The sequence below is a fragment of the Eptesicus fuscus genome, chromosome 6, assembly GCF_027574615.1.
Source record: "Eptesicus fuscus isolate TK198812 chromosome 6, DD_ASM_mEF_20220401, whole genome shotgun sequence".
In the NCBI taxonomy this organism is placed as follows: Eukaryota; Metazoa; Chordata; class Mammalia; order Chiroptera; family Vespertilionidae; genus Eptesicus; species Eptesicus fuscus.
In genome coordinates this window covers 9,846,654-9,866,707 of record NC_072478.1, presented here as the reverse complement: position 1 = coordinate 9,866,707, position 20,054 = coordinate 9,846,654, and the positions used below count along the sequence as shown (strand labels likewise).

General features: G+C 46.4%; 1 protein-coding gene and 1 pseudogene across 4 annotated transcripts in view; both read left to right on the top strand.

Annotated features, from left to right (window-relative positions):
* Positions 1-7,871, top strand: part of PPP2R2A (protein phosphatase 2 regulatory subunit Balpha) — a 102,723-nt gene extending 94,852 nt beyond the window's left edge. For all 4 annotated transcript variants that reach the window (XM_054717205.1, XM_008151456.3, XM_028160596.2 and 1 more), the window contains one exon: positions 5,293-7,871. In XM_054717205.1, coding sequence (XP_054573180.1) covers positions 5,293-5,572 — 280 coding nt within the window. In that variant the 3' untranslated portion in view covers positions 5,573-7,871. The remainder of the gene's footprint in view (positions 1-5,292) is intronic.
* Positions 7,872-8,878: 1,007 nt separating this feature from the next.
* On the top strand, positions 8,879-18,458 carry LOC103295124 (ATP-dependent RNA helicase DDX54-like; annotated as a pseudogene).
* The last annotated feature ends 1,596 nt before the right edge of the window (positions 18,459-20,054 follow it).

Genomic DNA, 20,054 nt, shown 5'->3' with positions numbered 1-20,054 from the left:
ATTTCATCACTCCTCCTAGTATGGTTGCCATGTTTACTAAAAATATGGCAAACTTTTTTTAGATTGACATAAATTACAAATCCTAACTTGATTTCCCCCTTCCCCCAGAGTTTCCTTGAAATAAATTTAATAATTTTATAGCAGTATTGGCAGATAAAAATTAAACATTGTGTATCACTAGTAAGTGCAAAAGCACACACAATTCTAAATATTGTAAATTATTTAAATATATATCTTAAAATTTTTCCCTTTTATGAGCCAGATCAATCATAAGTTTGACATGCCAACAGTTAAAATGTTGAAATTTCAGTTTGGTTTGTTACTCTATTAAACTATTTAGAAATACTTAGGGCCTTGGCCAGGTAGCTCAGTTGGTTAGAGCATTGTCCCAGTATACCAAGTTTGCAGGTTTGCTCCCGGTCAAGGCATATACAAGAATCAACCAATGAATGTATAAACAAGTATAACGACAAATATGTTTTTCTCTCGCTCTTTCCCTCCCTCTCTCTGTCCTCCCCCTTCCTCTTACTCTCTTAAAAAAAAAATCAGTAGAAATATTTAGATAGTAGTTATTTCGTGAGGAATATTACACACTAGTGTCTCCAGATAATACATTAATACCTCATAGAAGTGATAATCCTGTCTCATAAAGAGGGAATATGCTAATTGACCATCACACCCTCACAAATCTGGCAGCACCCACAGCCAATAAAGGAATATGCTAATTGACTGTCACACCCTCAAAGATGGCGGTGCCCACAGCCACAAGATGGCGGCGCCCAGTCCCCTCAGCCCCGCCGGGGCGGCAGGCGCACAGCACGGCCGGGCCTGCCCCCAGGCAGGTCCAGCCGCTCCACACGCCTGCCTCCAGAGTCCCCCAGTCACCTCAGCCCCCCAGCCACCCAGGGCCAGCCCAAGGCACAGGCAAGCCTCAGCTGTCGGCTGCTGGGCTGCCCAAGGCTCAGGTAACCAGGGCCGGCCAAGGCTTGTGCTGCCGGCAGTGGCAGCAGCAGGGGTGTGATGGGGCGTCGCCTTCCCCTGATTGCCAGGTCGCCTCTCGCCCCTGAGGGCTCCCAGACTGTGAGAGGGGGCAGGCCAGGCTGAGGGACCCCCCCCCCCTCCAGTGCATGAATTTTCATGCACCGGGCCTCTAGTTGCTATATATTATTTTAACCATATTACCATGAGTAATTAGGTTTTTTATAATCCACAAATTAGCCATAGTATTTCTTTTCACTATGTTGTCAAAATGTACTATTATTTCCAAATATAAACAAGTCTTAACCTTTCCATTTTATTTGTCAATATTTGTTTACCATTTATTATGTTCCAATAGAACAGAAAATAGTAAAAGAAAACATCATTTTGAAATTATTTAAATTTGTCTTCAAGGTAATTTGAAGTTCTTTATTGAACAATAGTTTTATCACGGAAGCTTGATATGATTCAGGTTTCATGGTGTTATGTGTTACAGAAGAGAATAGAACTGGGATCATTTATCTTTTGTCTGATTTTTAAAATTATTTTATCTGATTATAACATGAGGCCCACTATTTTGACTGGCCACTGTAAAGCTAGAGTAGGAATAAGCAAGCTTTACGGAATGCCAATACTAAATCTAAGGTGTCAAATTAGAAAAAGGAAAGGGAGGAAGATAAGAAATTAGCAAATTTGAAGAGAAGATATTGCTATAAAGGATTGGTTCACTGCCACAGCTAGTACTTCCTCACATTGTTTACACATGTTGTTAAACAGTTAGGTTTCACTGTCAGAAGTTATTTCCCTTAACACTTAAAAAAATTTTTTGAGCCCTAGCTGGTTTGGCTCAGTGGATAGAGTGTCAGCCTGTGGACTGAAGGGTCCCAGGTTTGATTCCAATCGAGGGCACATGCCAGGGTTGCAGGCTCGATCCCCAGTAGAGGGCATGCAGGAGTCAGCCCATCAGTGATTTTCTCTCTCATCATGGTTGTTTCCATCTCTCTCTCTCTCCCTCTCCCTTCCTCTCTGAAATCAATAAAAATATTTTTTTAAAAAAATTTTTGAGATTATCTCAAACGTAGAGAAAATTTACAAGAATAACACAACTCTTATTTAGCCTCTACTCAGGTTCCTCCTGTTGTTGTTGCTGTGTCAGTCTTTATGTATATTTATACATAAACACAAACACATTTGTTACTTTGTATGTGTGTGTGTGCATGTGTGTGGACCAGTTGGGCATAAACTCCAAACATGATGCCCCGTTGCCCCTAACTTTGAGTATTTCCTAAAAGGCACTCTCCTTCATAATGACAGGGCAACAGAAAAATTATCACTGATAGACTACTTCCATCTGCTCCACAGATTCCATTAAAATTTCTCCCGTTCTCAATCATGTCCTCTCTAGCAAAAACAAAAAAATGGGGTTCAGTAGCAAATCCAAAGCATATGTGACATTTGGTTGTCCTATCGTTAGTCTCCTTTAATCTGGAATAATTCTTTATTCTTTCCTCATCTTTCATGACTTTGGCATTTTCAAAAACACAGGCCAGTTAGTTATTTTACAGAAAGGTTCCTTTTTCTAAAAAAAATTATTTATATACACACACACACACACACACACACTAACATACACAAAGTTTTTATTTCAGAGAGGAAGGGAGAGGGGGAGAGAGAGAGAGGAACATCAACGATGAGAGAAATAATTGATTGGCTGCCTCCTTCATGCCCCCTACTGGGGATTGACCCCGCAACCACAGCATGTGCCCTTGACCAGAATCAAACCCAGGACTCTTCAGTCCGCAGGCTGATGCTCTATTCACTGAGCCAAACCAGCTAGAGCCATGAGTAATTAGGCTTTTTAATTTGAGTGTTGTCTAGTGTTTCCTCGTGATTAGATTCACTTAACATGGGGATGCCAGTTTAATTACAGTCATCGTTTGAAAGAAATACAGTTTTATTACCTTCGGGTACATGCACCAACATGAGTGCGATTAAAATGTTATCAGTTATTCTTTGGGGGGATTGACTTTACTAAATAGATGGCAGTCTTTTGCATTCAAAATATGACCTGTTTGGTGTATAATCCTGTATAATAAAAGGGTAATATGCAAATTGACCCTAACGGTGGAACGACTGGTTGCTATGACATGCACTGACCACCAGGGGGCAGACACTCAACACAGGAGCTGCCCCCTGGTAGTCCGTGTGCTTCCACAGCAGGGCCGCCACTCAGCCAGAAGCTGGCTCATGGCTGGCCAGTGCAGCGGTGGTGGCAGGAGCCTGTCCCACCTCTGCGGCAGTGCTAAGAATGTCCGACTAACAGCTTAGGCGGGGAGCGGGCCTAAGCCGTTAGTCGGACATCCCCCAAGGGCTCCCAGGCTGCCAGAGGGATGTCTGACTGCCAGTTTAGGCCCGATCCTCCAGGAAGCAGGCCTAAGCCAGCAGGTGGACATCCCCAGAGGGCTCCCAGGCTGCCAGAGGGATGTCTGACTGCCAGCTTAGGCCTGATCCCCAGGGGATATGGCCCAAGCCAGCCGGTGGACATCCCCCGAGGGGTCCCGGACTGCGAGAGGGTGCAGGCCAGGCTGAGGGACCCCCTGAGTGCACAAATTTTTGTGCACCAGGCCTCTAATATTTGTAATAAGAGTTGTTTTCAAGCATTACTTAAAGCAGTTTCTTGGTATCCTATAATCTTATTTACAATTATAATTTAAACTAGTGGCCCGGTGCATGAAAATTCATGCACTGGAGGTGGGGTTCCTCAGTCCGGCCTGTCCCTTCTCACAGTCCGGAAGCCCCATCACACCTCTGCTGCTGCCATGGGCGTCTGGGCAGCTGTAATCCAAGGCTTGCCTGCACCTTGGGCCAGCCCTGGGCAGCTGGGAGGCTGAGGGGACTGGGAGACTCCAGAGGCAGGTGCCCCGGCGAGGCTGAGGGGACTGGGTGCCGCCATCTTGTGGCTGTGGTTGCCACCATATTTGAGGGCGTGGCAGTCAATTAGCATATTCCCTCATTGGCTGTGGGCGCTGCCATCTTTGCGGGTGGGGCAGTCAGTTAGCATATTCCCTCCTTACTGGCTATGGGCGCCACCATCTTTTTTTTTTTTTTTTTAATATATTTTTGTTGATTTCAGAGAAGAAGGGAGAGGGATAGAGAGATAGAAACATAAATGATGAGAGAAACTCATTGTTCGGCTGCCTCCTGCACACCCCCCACTGGAGATCGAGCCCGCAACCCAGACATGTGCCCTTGGCCAGAATCGAACCTGGGACCCTTCAGTCCACAGGCCGACGCTCTATCCACTGAGCCAAACCCGCTAGGGCAGGTGCCACTATCTTTGAGGGCGAGGCAGTCAATTAGCATATTCCCTCCTTATTGGCTGTGGGTGCTGCCATCTTTGCAATGGCATGAGGGTTAAATTAGCATATTCCCTCTTTATTAGATAGGATTATATGGGAAGGATGTGATAATAATAATAGCACCAGACCCTTTGCAAATTAATGGTTTCAAGTGTGAAGTTTTGCTTACTGGAATACTTGATAAATGTTGAGTGGTGATGGATGGCAAGTAGAATTGACAGAACAAGTCTTGGGCAGGATAAGAATTTGGCACCCTTTAAACTGATATTTAAAATATTTGTCCAAAAATTTGCTTAAAATGTATTCAGTGCTATAAGTTAATTTTTTTTTCTGTTAATAAAAATTGTATATGCTACTTTCTGAATATTCTTAGAAGCAGGTTTCCTATAAGCATCATAAGATGTGATTATCCAAACTAGATAATGTCTTAGGAACAAATTAAATAGTTTACAATTTAAATCATAAAGAAAGCATTGGTTTCTAATGAACAGTTGTATACCATGCATTTTTCTTTTTGGTTTTAGATTAGAACCTGTGAGTCCCCCAGTTGGTATTTCTAGAAGTTGGCCGGTCAGGTTGATCACATAGTTGATAGTTGCAAAAATATTCAACAAAGATACTACTACTAAGAAGCTTTACTTAGGATGCTTTCAATTTTAGTGATAGTTTTGGTATTCATGAGGAGTAATTAATTTAAAATTAACTAGCACTATGTTTCTGGGTTTGTGTCAGCGGCCTTCACCCTAAAATTAAAATCTGCTTAAAGTAGCTAGCTGTTTCTGGTAGAGCACCAGGCTAGGTTTCATCACTGAATCATTTTACTGAAAACAAACTTTTTTTTTTAAATTTCTTCATTGATTAAGGTATTACATATGTGTCCTCATCCCTCCATTAACCCCCCTGAAAACAAACTCTTATGCACTTATTTGACTGAATGTTCTGTCTACTTTTACAGTGTTGTCATGACTGGATCTTACAATAATTTCTTCAGAATGTTTGACAGGAACACAAAGCGAGACATAACCCTCGAAGCATCACGAGAAAACAATAAACCTCGCACGGTTCTGAAGCCACGCAAAGTCTGTGCAAGTGGCAAGAGAAAGAAGGATGAAATAAGTGTTGACAGTCTAGACTTCAACAAGAAAATACTTCACACCGCCTGGCACCCCAAGGAAAATATCATTGCTGTAGCGACTACAAACAATCTGTATATATTTCAAGACAAAGTGAATTAGGGTTGGCATTCCTAGCAGAAGAGCCCACTTCCTGCTTAGATGAGATAGTTGAATCTAGCATTTGTACCTAAAAAAGAGAGGTCCATTGTGGCGCCCCCTTCCAGTGTTTGACAATGTGCCATTCGACAACACTTTTTTATAGCTACATGGAGAAAGCTCTGTGGGTTCATCACTGTGGTGTTCTCCATGTCTGCTAGCCATTTAGGTAAGGATAGGGCACTTTTAATTTAAATGACTTCTTGCACCATCTTGCCTAATGGACTAGATTGGACTGTGTCAACATTGATTTACTCCACTTTTTATGCCTTCCATTGTGATGACGTCAAACACAGTGAAAGCCTCAGTCATGCTTATGGGATTTAATTGTGTATCCTCATTACTGTATCATTTGTGGGGTACACCCCGCCACCCTTTTTTAAATTAAATACAGCTCATTCTTACTGTGGCTTGTAGCATTCCTCCTCTTCTGGCCTCCTGGACTCTTCCCTTCATGTCTCTTACCCTTGCCCCTCCACCCAGTCTTGGTGGTGGTATATTAAAAAAAGAAAGAACGAAAGCACACAAAATGAGTCAGTTTGGGGTCAGTGGTAAAGGGGGGTATATATTGCGAACAAATGTTTTAATAACAGTTGGCTGTAATCACTCCTTGCCGTGTCTGGCACTGAAAATAAGGGAAAAAAAACTACTACTGAATAAAAGTGACAAAGAATGGTGAATCTGGTTTTCTTTTTCTTTTTAATCTACCTCTTTAAGCCAGTATTTTGTGTCATAACTTTTGGGCGAAATGAAATGAGTTTTCATTGTTGTTTTGGTATTTTTGTTAATTATTTTTTTAACAAGTGTTCTTTTACAAGGAGTCAGCGAGGTATTGGTTCTGTATGAACATGTTTTGGATATATATTGGTATTACTAAGGATTTCACAGCCTATAAATGCTATTAGAGATTTTTTTTTTTTTACTGTGGTTTTAAGGGTATTGGATCTGTTGTATCTACACTTATCTGTTAATGAAATTGTAAATAGGAACCAAATTTGTAGCTTCATTTTAAAAGACTTTTTACATTACCTAATTTCATTTTTGCCTTACTAAATACTAAGACGAAGACTTAACAAGTAAAAACCTTTTTTTGACATTCAATCATAAAACATAACACAAAACTATCCTCAAGTGATTATAGTAGATAAAATTGACATTGCACTAAATATTTTTTTTGTATCTTACTGATATCAAATCTGAATGAAATGTACTTTGTCACAGATGTTTTTTTCTCTATTTTTGGTTTTCCAAAGCTATTAATATTAAAGACAAACTTTAAAGTTACAGTGTTCGAAAAGTGCTTAATGGACTCCAACAGCTGCCTCAAAAGTTTAGTAATCTGTATATGACTACATTTCCCTAAGTGGTGATACCTTATCCAAAGATGAAGAGTACCCCTATTTTATATAGGTAGAATGTACCTTTGTCAATCTTGAAGAAGCTTTAATGGAGAACAAATGGACTTTATTTTTAAAAGATAAATTGAGTAGGCATTTATATTATTAAAGAATAGTAGTATGCTTTGCTTGAGCAGTAATATAACCTTGAATTTTAGAGGACTCAGTGCTTCTATATATGTCCACTACCTATTGTTCTATTCTCATCAATGAAAAATGATTAAGCAATTTGACCATAACTCCCTCTACACTTATATAAATATTATGTCTTGTAAGTTAACATTTTTAGCACACAGGAGGAATTTTATGTAATAAAATTACTGTATCTTTTGGACTTAACAAATTTGAATTTGTATTTAAATACATTGATTATATGTCTGATCATTCTTAAAATAATGGCACTTTTACTAATTTATTTGGGGATCTTGGGTGCATTCGTAATTTGTGTTGCTGGTTTTTCACACTTGGAAGTGGGCTATTCTCCTGCCACCAGTATCAAACACTGTTACTCTGTCTCTGAGCACGCAATTTTCCAGATCTTTTTGGAAGATTGTTTCCCTAAAGTTTGGGTGTAGATCTTGAGATAAAACGTCAAACAGCTCTTGGAATTTTTTAAATTTAGCAGTAGCTATAATGATTCTCATTCATGACACTAAAGGTTAGTTTTTTTATATTTAAGGGAAACATTGCTAAAATTAAAATGCCTCTATAAAGGAATGCTATATTATAAATTATTGTAACAATATTCTTAACTATCAATTTTTAATTTCTTCGGTGTAGCAAACTATAAGCCCAGCCACTCATGGTCATGGTTAATCTTTTTATTAATAAAAATTATATACTTAGAATAAACTTAGTCTTGTCAACTTGCTTGTATTCTATTCTCTTGATACCTACAAACATACATATTCTACTTTTGTCATAACCTTTTTTAAAAATTATAATATGAAAAAGAACTCATTCTGTTAATCTCCTTTGATCTTTTATTTAGTGGCTGGGCATTAGTTACTTTGTAAGTCTGTATCTATATCAATACATTTTTATATAACTACTGGATATTAATCTTTTTGTGAAGCTATTAGTCTTGGAATAAAAGAAATACACGTTTCCTTTCAAATTAAGTGAGGATTTTTCTGTTTACAGTTATTTCTAAAGAAAACTAGAAATAAAAAGTAACGTTTTTCATAGGAAATTATATGTGAAAGCTAAAACTGATAAAAGTATTTTTAGTGAAATATTTTTAGGAAACATTGCTTCAGCATGCTTTATTCTACCATATAAATTCAAGTGGAGATAGTAATGTGCACTTTATAAAGAACAAAATCAAGTTTTCCCTCTCCCCCCAAAGAAAAGATGCACATTAGGTAATCCAGATTCAAGTCATTTTTCTGTAGTAGTTGGGAGCATGCTATTTTAGGTATCTGTTCAGAAGGTTGGTAATTTAATTGTGTGTGTGTGACCATGGTTAAAAATGCTTTACATGCCCCACCCCCCAGAGCTTTGGAAACTGACCCTGCTTCATTCTGTAATATGCATATGAAGTCAAGACATTGTGACTCAGTTTAGTATAACTCGAATGTTCGGTGCATTTACAAAGTCGTGGGGTGTTCTCAAATGCTGGAGATACTTTTTAAGTGTAATGATCAATTGAATTTTTTCTACTTGACATTTCATTGCATAGTGGTATTAGACTTTGTGACCTATGAAAATTAAGAAACATCCACTTTACTGGCTTAAATGAATAATCCTATCTAATAAAAGGGTAATATGCAAATTAGCCATCACTCCATCACAAAGGTGGCGGCACCCAGTCCTCTCAGCCCTGCCCGGAGTCCCCCAGTCCCGGGGAGGAGGGGCGCTGAGAGTGGGCAGCATGAGCGGCCTGGCGGAATGCTTCATCGCTGCGGCAACAAGGCAAGCGTTCCGCCCCCAGCCGCGGATGGGCCTCTGGCCAGGCCGGGGCGCAGAACACTTGAGTTGTCGCCCCGGTGACAAGGCAAGCGTTCCGCTCTCAGCCGTGGATGGGCCTCTGGGCCACGGAGAGCCTCTGGGAAGTGGGCACGGAGCAGCCAGGCCCTGCAGAGAGCTACTGGCGCATGGATTCGTGCGCAGGGCTACTAGTAACATATAAAAGGCCCTCCTAACACAGTCCCTAACAAACAGAAGGCACTACAAAGATTAGTTTCCTCCAAAAGGAATTTGGTGACCTAAACTGACATGAGGAAAAGCTAATATTTGTAGTTTTTATGTTTTACACCTGTTAATTACCATTATGTGAACAGCAGCAAGTTATTTGAGGACTTGCCCACTAGGGGGCAACAGTCAAGTCTTCAACAGCATTTACCAGATACGGAGAACAAACAGGTTGTTTCCTGGAAGAACTTCATAATTAAAAACAAAATTGGGAACTAAATAAAGGGAAAGTCCAAAACATTTATGCCCAAATAACACGACCCTGGAGTGAGAACTTGAAGGCCCAGTAATGGAGGGAGAACCTAAATGTCAATATGATGTCATATTTTAATGCAGAAGCAGCAAAAATGAAATTGGAAGAGTTTTGGGATGCCCTTTCTTTAAATCAGAGGTTACTCAGTCTGCCTACCCCTTTGCAAAATCAGATCCTTATTAGCTTTCTCCTTACAAGAACAAGAATTTCATGTTGCATATTTATGCTAATATAACTTAGGAATGTCAATTCCTTTTAAAACTTATGTGGTCTGAATATACAGGAAGTACAAAAAAAAAACCATCAGTAATTTAATTCAGAACCCCCATTCATGATCGCATATTTTTTATTCTCTTGTGAGTATACATTTTTAATGGAAAATGGAATTGTGCATACAGTTTAATGTCCTGTTTCTCCACAACTATTTTGAGCAGTTTCCTATATCAAAATTTTCCTTAAACAAGATTTTCTTGTCTTCTAGCCTCACATTTATGGATCATTGTTATTTAACCAGTCCCTGTTGTCAAGACTGATTTTTGTTTTCATTTTTTGCAAGTTTAAGTATTGAGTAGTAAACATGCATGCCAGTTGTGATGTGTAAGATTTTTAGGTGACATTCCTAGAAATAAAGTCAGATTTCCCTTCCAAATATGGAAGTTCCATCACAAGTGCAATGGGGTTTTGAATAATGTCTTTTCATTGTAAGATTGATGAGATGCCATGGGAAATTAGCCTATGGTAAAACTGGTTTTGTTATATGTCGTTTCACTGTGGGTCCAAGAACCTATCAACACTTGTATATGGTGTTACCCATATATTCACACTCACTAATGGACAAAATCCCATGTTTTATCTTTGTCAATATGAAAACCCAGTTTGTTTTTTCCTATTTCTAACCCAATATTAATATGTATAATCTGGATACAGACCTTTACCAGACATGTGCTTTCTAAGTATCTCCTCCCAGTCTGAGGTTTGTCCTTCATTTTCTTAACAGCTTTTAGAAAAGCAGAAATTCTAAATTCATAAAGTCCACTTTACCAACTTTTTCTTTAATGCTTTTTCTTTAATGCATAATGCTTATCTAAGAAATCTGCCTAGCTTAAAGTGATAATAAAAGTTTAATAGGAGAAACCAAGATGGCGCCATAGGTTAAACACCTAACCCGCAGCCGGGCACAACAATTTCAAAAATACAACTAGAGGTCAGAACGGTCATCGTCCAGAACCACAGGAAAGCTGGCGGACTGAAATGCCCACAGCTGGGGAGAAGGAGAAGGCCACGGGGACAGTCGGGGGAGCCGCAAAAGCCTGAGGTATGGAGAAACGGACGGAGACACGAGCACGCGCGCCTGCGGGGAGGATAGAGCCGGAGAGGAAGGGGCGGCTGACGGCCTGGCCGGCGTTCACTGGCAGGAAGGAGATAAAGGCTCCGGATTGCGCTGAGCGCCGGCTCCGACTGCACTGAACCCCGTTCCGGGCGAAACCCTGGGAAGCCAGGCGCAGGCTGGGGGAATGAATCTGGGCTGTGGGGCGCAGGCACAGAGGAGCGGCGGAAGGCAGAGCTCCAGAGGCGCGCGCAGGAAGGGGCGCAAAGGACGGACTGTTGCCTGCGCCACTGAACTGCCCTAGCGGGAAGGAGACAAGGGCTCCGGACCGCGCTGAACCCCAGTTCTGACTGCACTGAACCCCAGTTCCGGGCGAAACCCTGGGAAGCCAGGCACATGCTGGGGGAATGAATTTGGCCTGTGGGGCAGAGGCACAGAGGAGCGGCGGCTCCAGAGGCGCACACGGGAGGGCGCGCAGAGGAGGGACTGTTGCCTGCGCCACTGAATGGCCCTGCTGGGAAGGAGACAAAGGCGCCAGACTGCGCTGAGACCCAGTTCCAACTACATTGAAACCCAGTTCCAGGCAGCGGGCGAAACTCCAGGGCGCGTTTCTCTCAGAGGTGTTTGCAAGGAATACAGAGGGACACAGACACAGGAGCCTCATGTCTCCTGCACAGCAACTCTTCCTATATAGACAAAGAGGGTCCTCATGGACAATTGGCCTGGAGGACAATTCCTCCTAGTGACACCAACAACAATCAAGACTTAACTGTAGATACTCACTCAGTTTCGCAACTGCGCCGCCCCCGCAGGCCGCCCGGCCCGGGGCACTGGGGACGCCGCGGCGGCAGCGGCGCCCGGAGCCCGGCGGCCGCCCAGCGCCCATCCCCGCCGCGAGGCCCCCGCGCGCCTGGTTCCGCGGGCCGCGCGCCCCGCACAACGGACGGAGGCCCGGGCGCCCTCTCCGTGCACCTCCCGGCGCCACTAGACCTCAGTAGAGTTGACTGAATTCAAGAGATTAAGAAGAACAAATCGGGGAATTGAAAAAGATGACGGCGGAGGTGAAGGCTGATGTGTTGCCTCACATGGCAGTTTCGGAAATACAACTGGAACATGGACTAGTGAAGGTGGCGACTGCTGCTCGCGTCTCCCCAGACCGGGCGGCTGCTCCTCTCAGTCAGCACCGCAGCCGGGGCCATGGGCTCGTGGGCGCCGCAGCAGCTGCTGTGGCGGCGGCCGCGGACTCGGCGCAGCAGCTCTCTGTGAAGGAAGAGACCATCTTTCTGCAGGAGGGGCGCATCCGCGCCACCGACCTGGCTGAACTGCGCAGTGAGATCCTCGAGGCCCCGGAGGCCGCCAACACCGATTTGGAGGATTCTTAGGAGTTCTCATCTTACATTCAAGCCCTTTAAGCCATTTGACAGAGGAGAATCAAGAAGGCGGCTAAGTTGAACAAAGGAACTGCGAACTCCACCGCACACAGCAATTTCAGGGGCACGAATGGAGGACAGAGCCTCTGCCATCCAGAACTACAGGAGAGATGGCTGAATGGTAGATTTATAGCTAAGAGGGAAGAGGAAACCAGCGAAATCGGAGGGGATGAGGTGTGGAGGCGCGTGGGTCCGGTTGGTGGCGGGGGAAAGGGGCTTTTGTTCCAAACCTAGGGGAGATTAGCTCTCCATCACACTGAAATCCAGCTTCTGGGGACCCGTGGGAGACCCAGATGCCTGCGGGGAGAGGCGGGACTCTTGCGGAGGTGCCAAGCGCCCCTGGGTCTGGGGGAGGCCGCGCTCCCCTGGGTCCGAGTGAGGCCAGGGGTCAATAGATCCAGTTGAGGCCTCGCGCATCTAGGCCCGGGTGAGCCCAAGTGGCCCTGGGTCTGGGAGAGGCCAAACATCCCTGGGTCCAGGTGAGACCATGTGTCCCTGGATCGGGTGAGGCCTCGTGAACCTAGGCCCGGGTGAGCCCAAGTGGCCCTGGGTCTGGGAGAGGCCAAGCGTCCCTGGGTCCGGGTGAGACCATGTGTCCCTGGATCCGGGTGAGGCCTCGTGCACCTAGGCCCGGGTGACCCCAAGTGGCCCTGGGTCTGGGAGAGGCCAAGCGCCCCTGTGTCCGGGTGAGACCATGTGTCCCTGGATACGGGTGAGGCCTCGTCCACCTAGGCCCGGGTGAGCCCAAGTGGCCCTGGGTCTGGGAGAGGCCAATCGTCCCTGGGTCCGGGTGAGACCATGTGTCCCTGGATCCGGTTGAGGCCTCGTGCTCCTAGGCCCGGGTGAGCCCAAGTGGCCCTGGGTCTGGGAGAGGCCAAGTGTCCCTGGATCCGGGTGAGACCATGTGTCCCTGGACCCGGATGAGGCCTCGTGCACCTAGGCCCGGGTGAGCCCAAATGGCCCTGGGTCTGGGAGAGGCCAAGTGTCCCTGGGTCCGGGTGAGACCATGTGTCCCTGGATCCGGGTGAGGCCTCGAGCACCTAGGCCCGGGTGAGGCCACGTGCCCCTGGGTCTGGAAAAGACCAAGCGCCCCTGGGTCCAGGAGAGACCATGTGTCCCTGGATCCGGGTGAGGCCTCGTACACCTAGGCCCGGGTGAGCCCAAGTGGCCCTGGGTCTGGGAGAGGCCAAGCGTCCCTGGGTCCGGGTGAGACCATGCGTCCCTGGATCCGGATGAGGCCTCGTGCACCTGGGCCCGGGTGAGCCCAAGTGGCCCTGGGTCGGGGAGAGGCCAAGCGTCCCTGGGTCCGGGTGAGACCATGTGTCCCTGGATCCGGGTGAGGCCTCGTGCACCTAGGCCCGGGTGAGCCCAAGTGGCCCTGGGTCTGGGAGAGGCCAAGCGTCCCTGGGTCCGGGTGAGACCATGCGTCCCTGGATCCGGATGAGGCCTCGTGCACCTCGGCCCGGGTGAGCCCAAGTGGCCCTGGGTCTGGGAGAGGCCAAGTGTCCCTGGGTCCGGGTGAGACCATGCGTCCCTGGATCCGGGTGAGGCCTCGTGCACCTAGGCCCGGGTGAGCCCAAGTGGCCCTGGGTCTCGGAGAGGCCAAGCGTCCCTGTGTCCGGGTGAGACCATGTGTCCCTGGATCCGGGTGAGGCCTCGTGCACCTAGGCCCGGGTGAGCCCAAGTGGCCCTGGGTCTGGGAGAGGCCAAGCGTCCCTGGGTCCGGGTGAGACCATGTGTCCCTGGATCCAGATGAGGCCTCGTGCACCTAGGCCCGGGTGAGCCCAAGTGGCCCTGGGTCTGGGAGAGGCCAAGCGTCCCTGGGTCCGGGTGAGACCATGCGTCCCTGGATCCGGATGAGGCCTCGTGCATCTAGGTCCGGGTGAGCCCAAGTGGCCCTGGGTCTGGGAGAGGCCAAGCGTCCCTGGGTCCGGGTGCGACCATGTGTCCCTGGATCCAGATGAGGCCTCGTGCACCTAGGTCCGGGTGAGCCCAAGTGGCCCTGGGTCTGGGAGAGGCCAAGCGTCCCTGTGTCCGGGTGAGACCATGTGTCCCTGGATCCGGGTGAGGCCTCGTGCACCTAGGCCCGGGTGAGCCCAAGTGGCCCTGGGTCTGGGAGAGGACAAGCGTCCCTGGGTCCGGGTGCGACCATGTGTCCCTGGATCCGGATGAGGCCTCGTGCACCTAGGCCCGGGTGAGCCCAAGTGGCCCTGGGTCTGGGAGAGGCCAAGCGTCCCTGTGTCCGGGTGAGACCATGTGTCCCTGGATCCGGGTGAGGCCTTGTGCACCTAGGCCCGGGTGAGCCCAAGTGGCCCTGGGTCTGGGAGAGGCCAAGCGTCCCTGGGTCCGGGTGCGACCATGTGTCCCTGGATCCAGATGAGGCCTCGTGCACCTAGGTCCGGGTGAGCCCAAGTGGCCCTGGGTCTGGGAGAGGCCAAGCGTCCCTGGGTCCGGGTGCGACCCTGTGTCCCTGGATCCAGATGAGGCCTCGTGCACCTAGGCCCGGGTGAGCCCAAGTGGCCCTGGGTCTGGGAGAGGCCAAGTGTCCCTGGGTCCGGGTGAAGCCAGAGCCTGGGTCCGGGTGAGGCCGTGTGCCCCTGGATCCATCCGGGTGAGGCTGGGTCCCAGGCCCAGGTGAGACCACGCGCCCCTTGGGTATGGGTGAGGCCACGTGCCCCTTAGTCCGGGTGACGCCGTGCCCCTGGGTTCGGCCGAGACCAAACCAGAGGGAGTCGGACCTCCGTTACCGCCATTTGTCCACCATCCAGAGCTGGGGGGTCAGTGCTGACATGTACACATAAGGAACTACTGGACATTGAAATTGAGTCTCAAAAGAACTGTTGGTCCAAGGGGAAGCTCGCTACAGACTGATTCATTTGCCTGTCAGCATAACTATTATTGCTCGTCTCACATTCAGTGCTTATTAGTATATATCTAGTGACATATGATCTCGCTCATCTAGGGGAAATGATGAACAACATAGACTGAGGAACAAGAACAGAACCAGAAGCAAGGAGGCATCGATCGGACTATAGGGCCTCAGAGGGAGGATAGGGGAGGGTAGGGGGAGGGTGGGGGGGAGGGGGAGAGTTCAACCAAAGGACCTGTATGCATGCATATAAGCCTATCCAACGGTTAAGTTCAACAGGGGATTGGGGCATGCGTGGGGAGAGGGGTGGGATGGGAATGGGGGGATGAGGACAAATATGTGACACCTTAATCAATAAAGAAATTAAAAAAAAAAAAAAAAAAAAAAAAAAAGAATGTGATCAAGGAAACAGATCCCAGATGAAAAGGAGCTGCCTAGAAAGCCCAAGTAAATACATGAATAAATAAACATAATATAATTTATACCCATATGCACTTTAAAAAAAAAAAAAAAAAACAAAAAAAAAAAAAAAAAAAAAAAAAAAAGTTTAATAGTATTCAGTTGTTAAATTTAGGTCTGGGATCCACTTGAATATATCATATAAAATTATGCATCATTTTCCTATGCACCTTTGTCAAAAAATCAGTTGACACTTAAGTCTCTGAACTATTCCATTAGTTTGTTTTTTCACCCATCCTGCATTGCCTAGATTACTTTAGCTTTACATAAGCAAGTAATCCAACCTTTTTCCTTCAAAATTGTCTTGCTATTTCAGTACCTTGGCCTTTTCATCGACATTTTAGAATCAGCCTGTTAACAAAACAAATACCCACTTCGATTTTGATGATGATTGCATTGAATCCATAAACTAGTTCAGGGAGAGTAGACATCTTAATATTTGTTCTGCAATCCACGAGTGCAACATATTGCTCCACTGATGCAGGTCTTTGATTTCTTTTATCAGTGTTTTGTTTTTTTAGCATTCAGATCTTGCACAAAAATTGTTAGTATCTCAAAGTTTATGTGTTGCTATTACTGTTATTTTAAAATTTCAATTTCCAGTTCATGCATAATAATTAGAAATACAATTGATTTTTTAAAATATATTTTTATTGATTTCAGAGAGAAAGGGAGAGATAGAAACATCAATGATGAGAATCACCGATTAGCTGCCTCCTGCATGCCCTCCATAGGGATTGAGCCCACAACCCAGGCATGTGCCCTGACCAGGAATTGAACCATGACCCCCCGGTTCATAGGTCGATGCTCAGCAGCTGAGCCACACAGGCCAGGCGATTTTTGTTTATTGACCTTGTATCCTGACTCCTTGCCAAATTAACTTATGTAAATCTTTAAAAAGTTTTCTGCTTAGTCATGTTATCAGCAGATTATTATCCTATATAATAAAAGGCTAATATGCAAATTGACTGAACAGTGGGACAACTGGTCCCTATGACGCACACTGTGGCCTCCTACCAGCCCAATCTGCCCCGATGCCCACCCCGCAACTGCCAGTGGCCCCTCCCCACAGCTAGCCACGCCCCCAATTGCCCTCCCACCCTCACCCTGGGCTCAGGCATTGAGCATCTGCCTACCCCGGGGCCGCTTGGTCTCCACAGGGCGAGGCCGTTCCAGTGGGTGAGCTGCACCCATATCTATAGCACTCTGGACCAGATGGCCTGCAAGATCAACCTGGCCAAGTTCACCCATGGCAAGTGCTTTACCCTCATTGTGACTGACCTGGCAGCCGGGGCCTGAACATCCCGCTGCTGGACAACACTGTCAACTTCAGCTTCCCAGCCAAGGGCAAGCTCTTCCTGCACCGCGTGGGTCGTGTGGCCCAGGCTGGCAGAAGTGGCACAGCCTACTGCTTGGTGGCTCCATATGAGGTCCCTTACCTGCTGGACCTGCACCTGTTCCTGGCTGTGCCCTCATCCGCCCCCGCCCCCACGAGGAGCCTTCAGGTGCGGTTGGCGGGGACAGCGTGCTGGGCCTGGTGCCACAGAGCATCGTGGACAACGAGGACTGCGGCCTGCAGAACACCCTGGAGGTGTTGCTGGAGCTGCGGGGCCTGGGCTGCATGGCCAGCAACACCCAGCAGCAGTATGTACACTTGCAGCCAGAGCCCTCGCCAGAGTCCATCAAGTGGGCCAAGGAGCTGGACCTCGCAGGGCTGGGCCTGCACCCCCTCTTCAGCTCGAGCTTCGAGGAGGAGGAGCTGGTGGACAGCATCAAGCAGTACCGCTCATGAGTGACCATCTTTGAGATCAACGCCTCCAGCCGGGTCCTGAGAAGCCAGGTGATGCGGGCCAAGCAGCAGAAGGCCTGCAAGGCCATCACCAGCTTTCAGCAGGGCCAGCAGGAGGGCCTGGCTGGCCCAGCCCCGGGCTGCCCAGTGTGACAGGTGGAGCAGCCTGGGAAAGAGGAGGAGGAGGAGGAGGAGGAGGAGGAGGAGGAGGAAGAGGAAGAGGGAGAGAGCGGGGAGGACGTCTCCACAGAGGTTGTGGGCTGGAAATGGCAACAGCCAGGACCTGAGCGGGGAGCCAAGAGGCGGAAGGAGGAGGCCCGACTGCTGGACCAGGATTTCCATGTCCCCTATTGGCCCAAGGACTTCGACAGTGAACGGGCCTGAGCATTGGTGGGGACAGGGGCGCCTTTGAGCAGCGGGTGGCTGGTGCTGTCCTGGACCTGATGGGGGACGAAGCCCAGATCCTGCCAAGGGGCTAGCAGCAGCTCAAGTGGGACCAGAAGAAGAAGCGGTTTGTGGGACAGTCAAGACAAGAAGATCAAGACAGAAAGTGGTCGCTACATCAGCAGCTCCTACAAGCGGGACCTCTACCAGAAGTGCAAGAAGAAACAGAAAATCGCCATATGCTCAACGTCTCAGCCCCAGCTGGCCGCCACAGTCGGCCCTGTCGGCGGTGCTGTTTCGGCCCAATCCGGTCAGGGCATGTGCAGGAGGCAACCCATTGATGTGTCTTTCTCACATCCATGTTTCTCTCTCTGTCTCTTGCCTTCCCTCTACTCTAAAAATCAATGAAAAATGTCCTCATGTGAGGATTAACAAAAACAAAAAAAAAAGCATACATACACACATATACATAAATACATGAATACTGGGGGGCTGGGGCCCCACAGGTGCACAAATTTCGTGCACCGGGACTCTAGTTAAAATAATGTTTTATTTCTTCCTAGTCTTTCCAATTTCCTTTTCCAGTGCCTTTTATGTATTCCTTTTTTCTTGTCCTGCTGCACTGGTTAGACCTTCCAATGATGGTGAAAGGAGCTATGAGATGAGACATAGTCTTCCCTCGTCATCCACATTACGGGGCAACATTCAGCATTTTACCATTAAGTATGTTTGTTGCAGGATTTTTGTAGATGGCCTTTGTCAGGTTGAGTAAATTATTTTAATCCTATCTTTTTAAGAGTTATTAATCATGAACAGATGTTGGGTTTTATCAGCTTTTTTCTGTATCTATTAAAATGATCATGTAGTTTTTCTTTATAATGTCGATATGGCGAATTACATTGAATTTCGATTGTGGGATCAGGCTTGCATTCCCACAATATCACTGGATTCTTTCACTAGTATTTTATGATTTTGCATCACTGTTCATGAATGATACTGATCTCCAGTTTATCTCTCTCTTTTTAATGTGAAATGTTCTATTTTCTATATTTTTATTTATTGTTTTGTTGTTAATCCTCACCTGAGGATATTTTTCCATTGATTTTTAGGGAGAGTTGAAGAGAGAGGGAAAGACAAGAGAGAAACATCTATGTGAGAGAAACACATCAATTGGTTGCCTCCTGCTTGAGCCCTGGCCAGGGCCTGGACTGGAGGAGCCTGTAACCAAGGTACATGCCCTTGATCGGAATCGAACCCAGACTTTTTGGTCCACAGGCTGGCTGTTCTAGCCACTGAGCCAAACTGGACAGGGCTATATTTCTATTGATTTCAGAGGAGAAGGGAATGAGAGAGGGACAACAGTGATGAGAGAGAATAATTGATAGACTGCCTCCTGTACGCCCCAAACTGGGGGTCTAGTCCACAACTCCGGCATGTGTCCTTGACCGGAATGGAACCCAGAACCCTTCAGTCCACAGGCTGATGCTCTACCCACTGAGCCAAACCAGATATGGCTCTATTTTATCTCTTAAAGTCATTGCCTGGTCATTGTAATATTGACTTTATAAAATGAGTTTCCCTTCTCTATTTTGGAAGAATGTGGGTAGAATTTATATCATTTCCTCCTTAAATAGTGTGTAGAATTTGCCAGTGATGCCATTTGGCCTTTATTGGAAAATTTTTAATCTGAATTCAATTTTTAAATAGACATAGAATATGCAGATTATCTATTTCTTCCTAAATGAGGTTTGCCAGTTTGTCTTTCAAGTAAATTGTCCATTTCATCTAAGTTGTCAGATTTAGGAACATTCTTTTATAAACTTTTGTCTTAGTCTGGTCAGGCTGCTATAACAAAATACCATAGACTTTTTGTTTGTTGTTGTTTTGTGGTCAAGCCAAAGAGTTCATTTCACTTATGGCTAGGAAATCCTCCAACCTAAAATGAGAAAAAGGGACTTTATGTTCACTTTTTACATATAATGCTTTTATTATGAACTAGAGGCCCGATGCACGAAATTCGTGCAAGGGGCTCGGCCCTCACAGTCCCAGCTGCCTTGGTTCTTGCAGCCCCTGCTTCATCCGGAAGGTCGTCCAGAAGGACGTCCAGAAGGTCATTCGGCTGTCTGGTCTAATTAGCGTATTACAAAAAACATCTTTTTAAAGAGATAAAAAAAACTTTTTAAAGAGATAAAAAAAACTTTTTAAAGAGATAAAAAAATAATTAGCATATTATGCTTTTATTATTATAGACAATGGAACTGAATTTCCCATAAGAAGTGCAAGGATATGTAGTTCAGGAGAATTTTTTTTTTTAATGGAAGCAGTATCTGTGGGGCTTGGCAGTA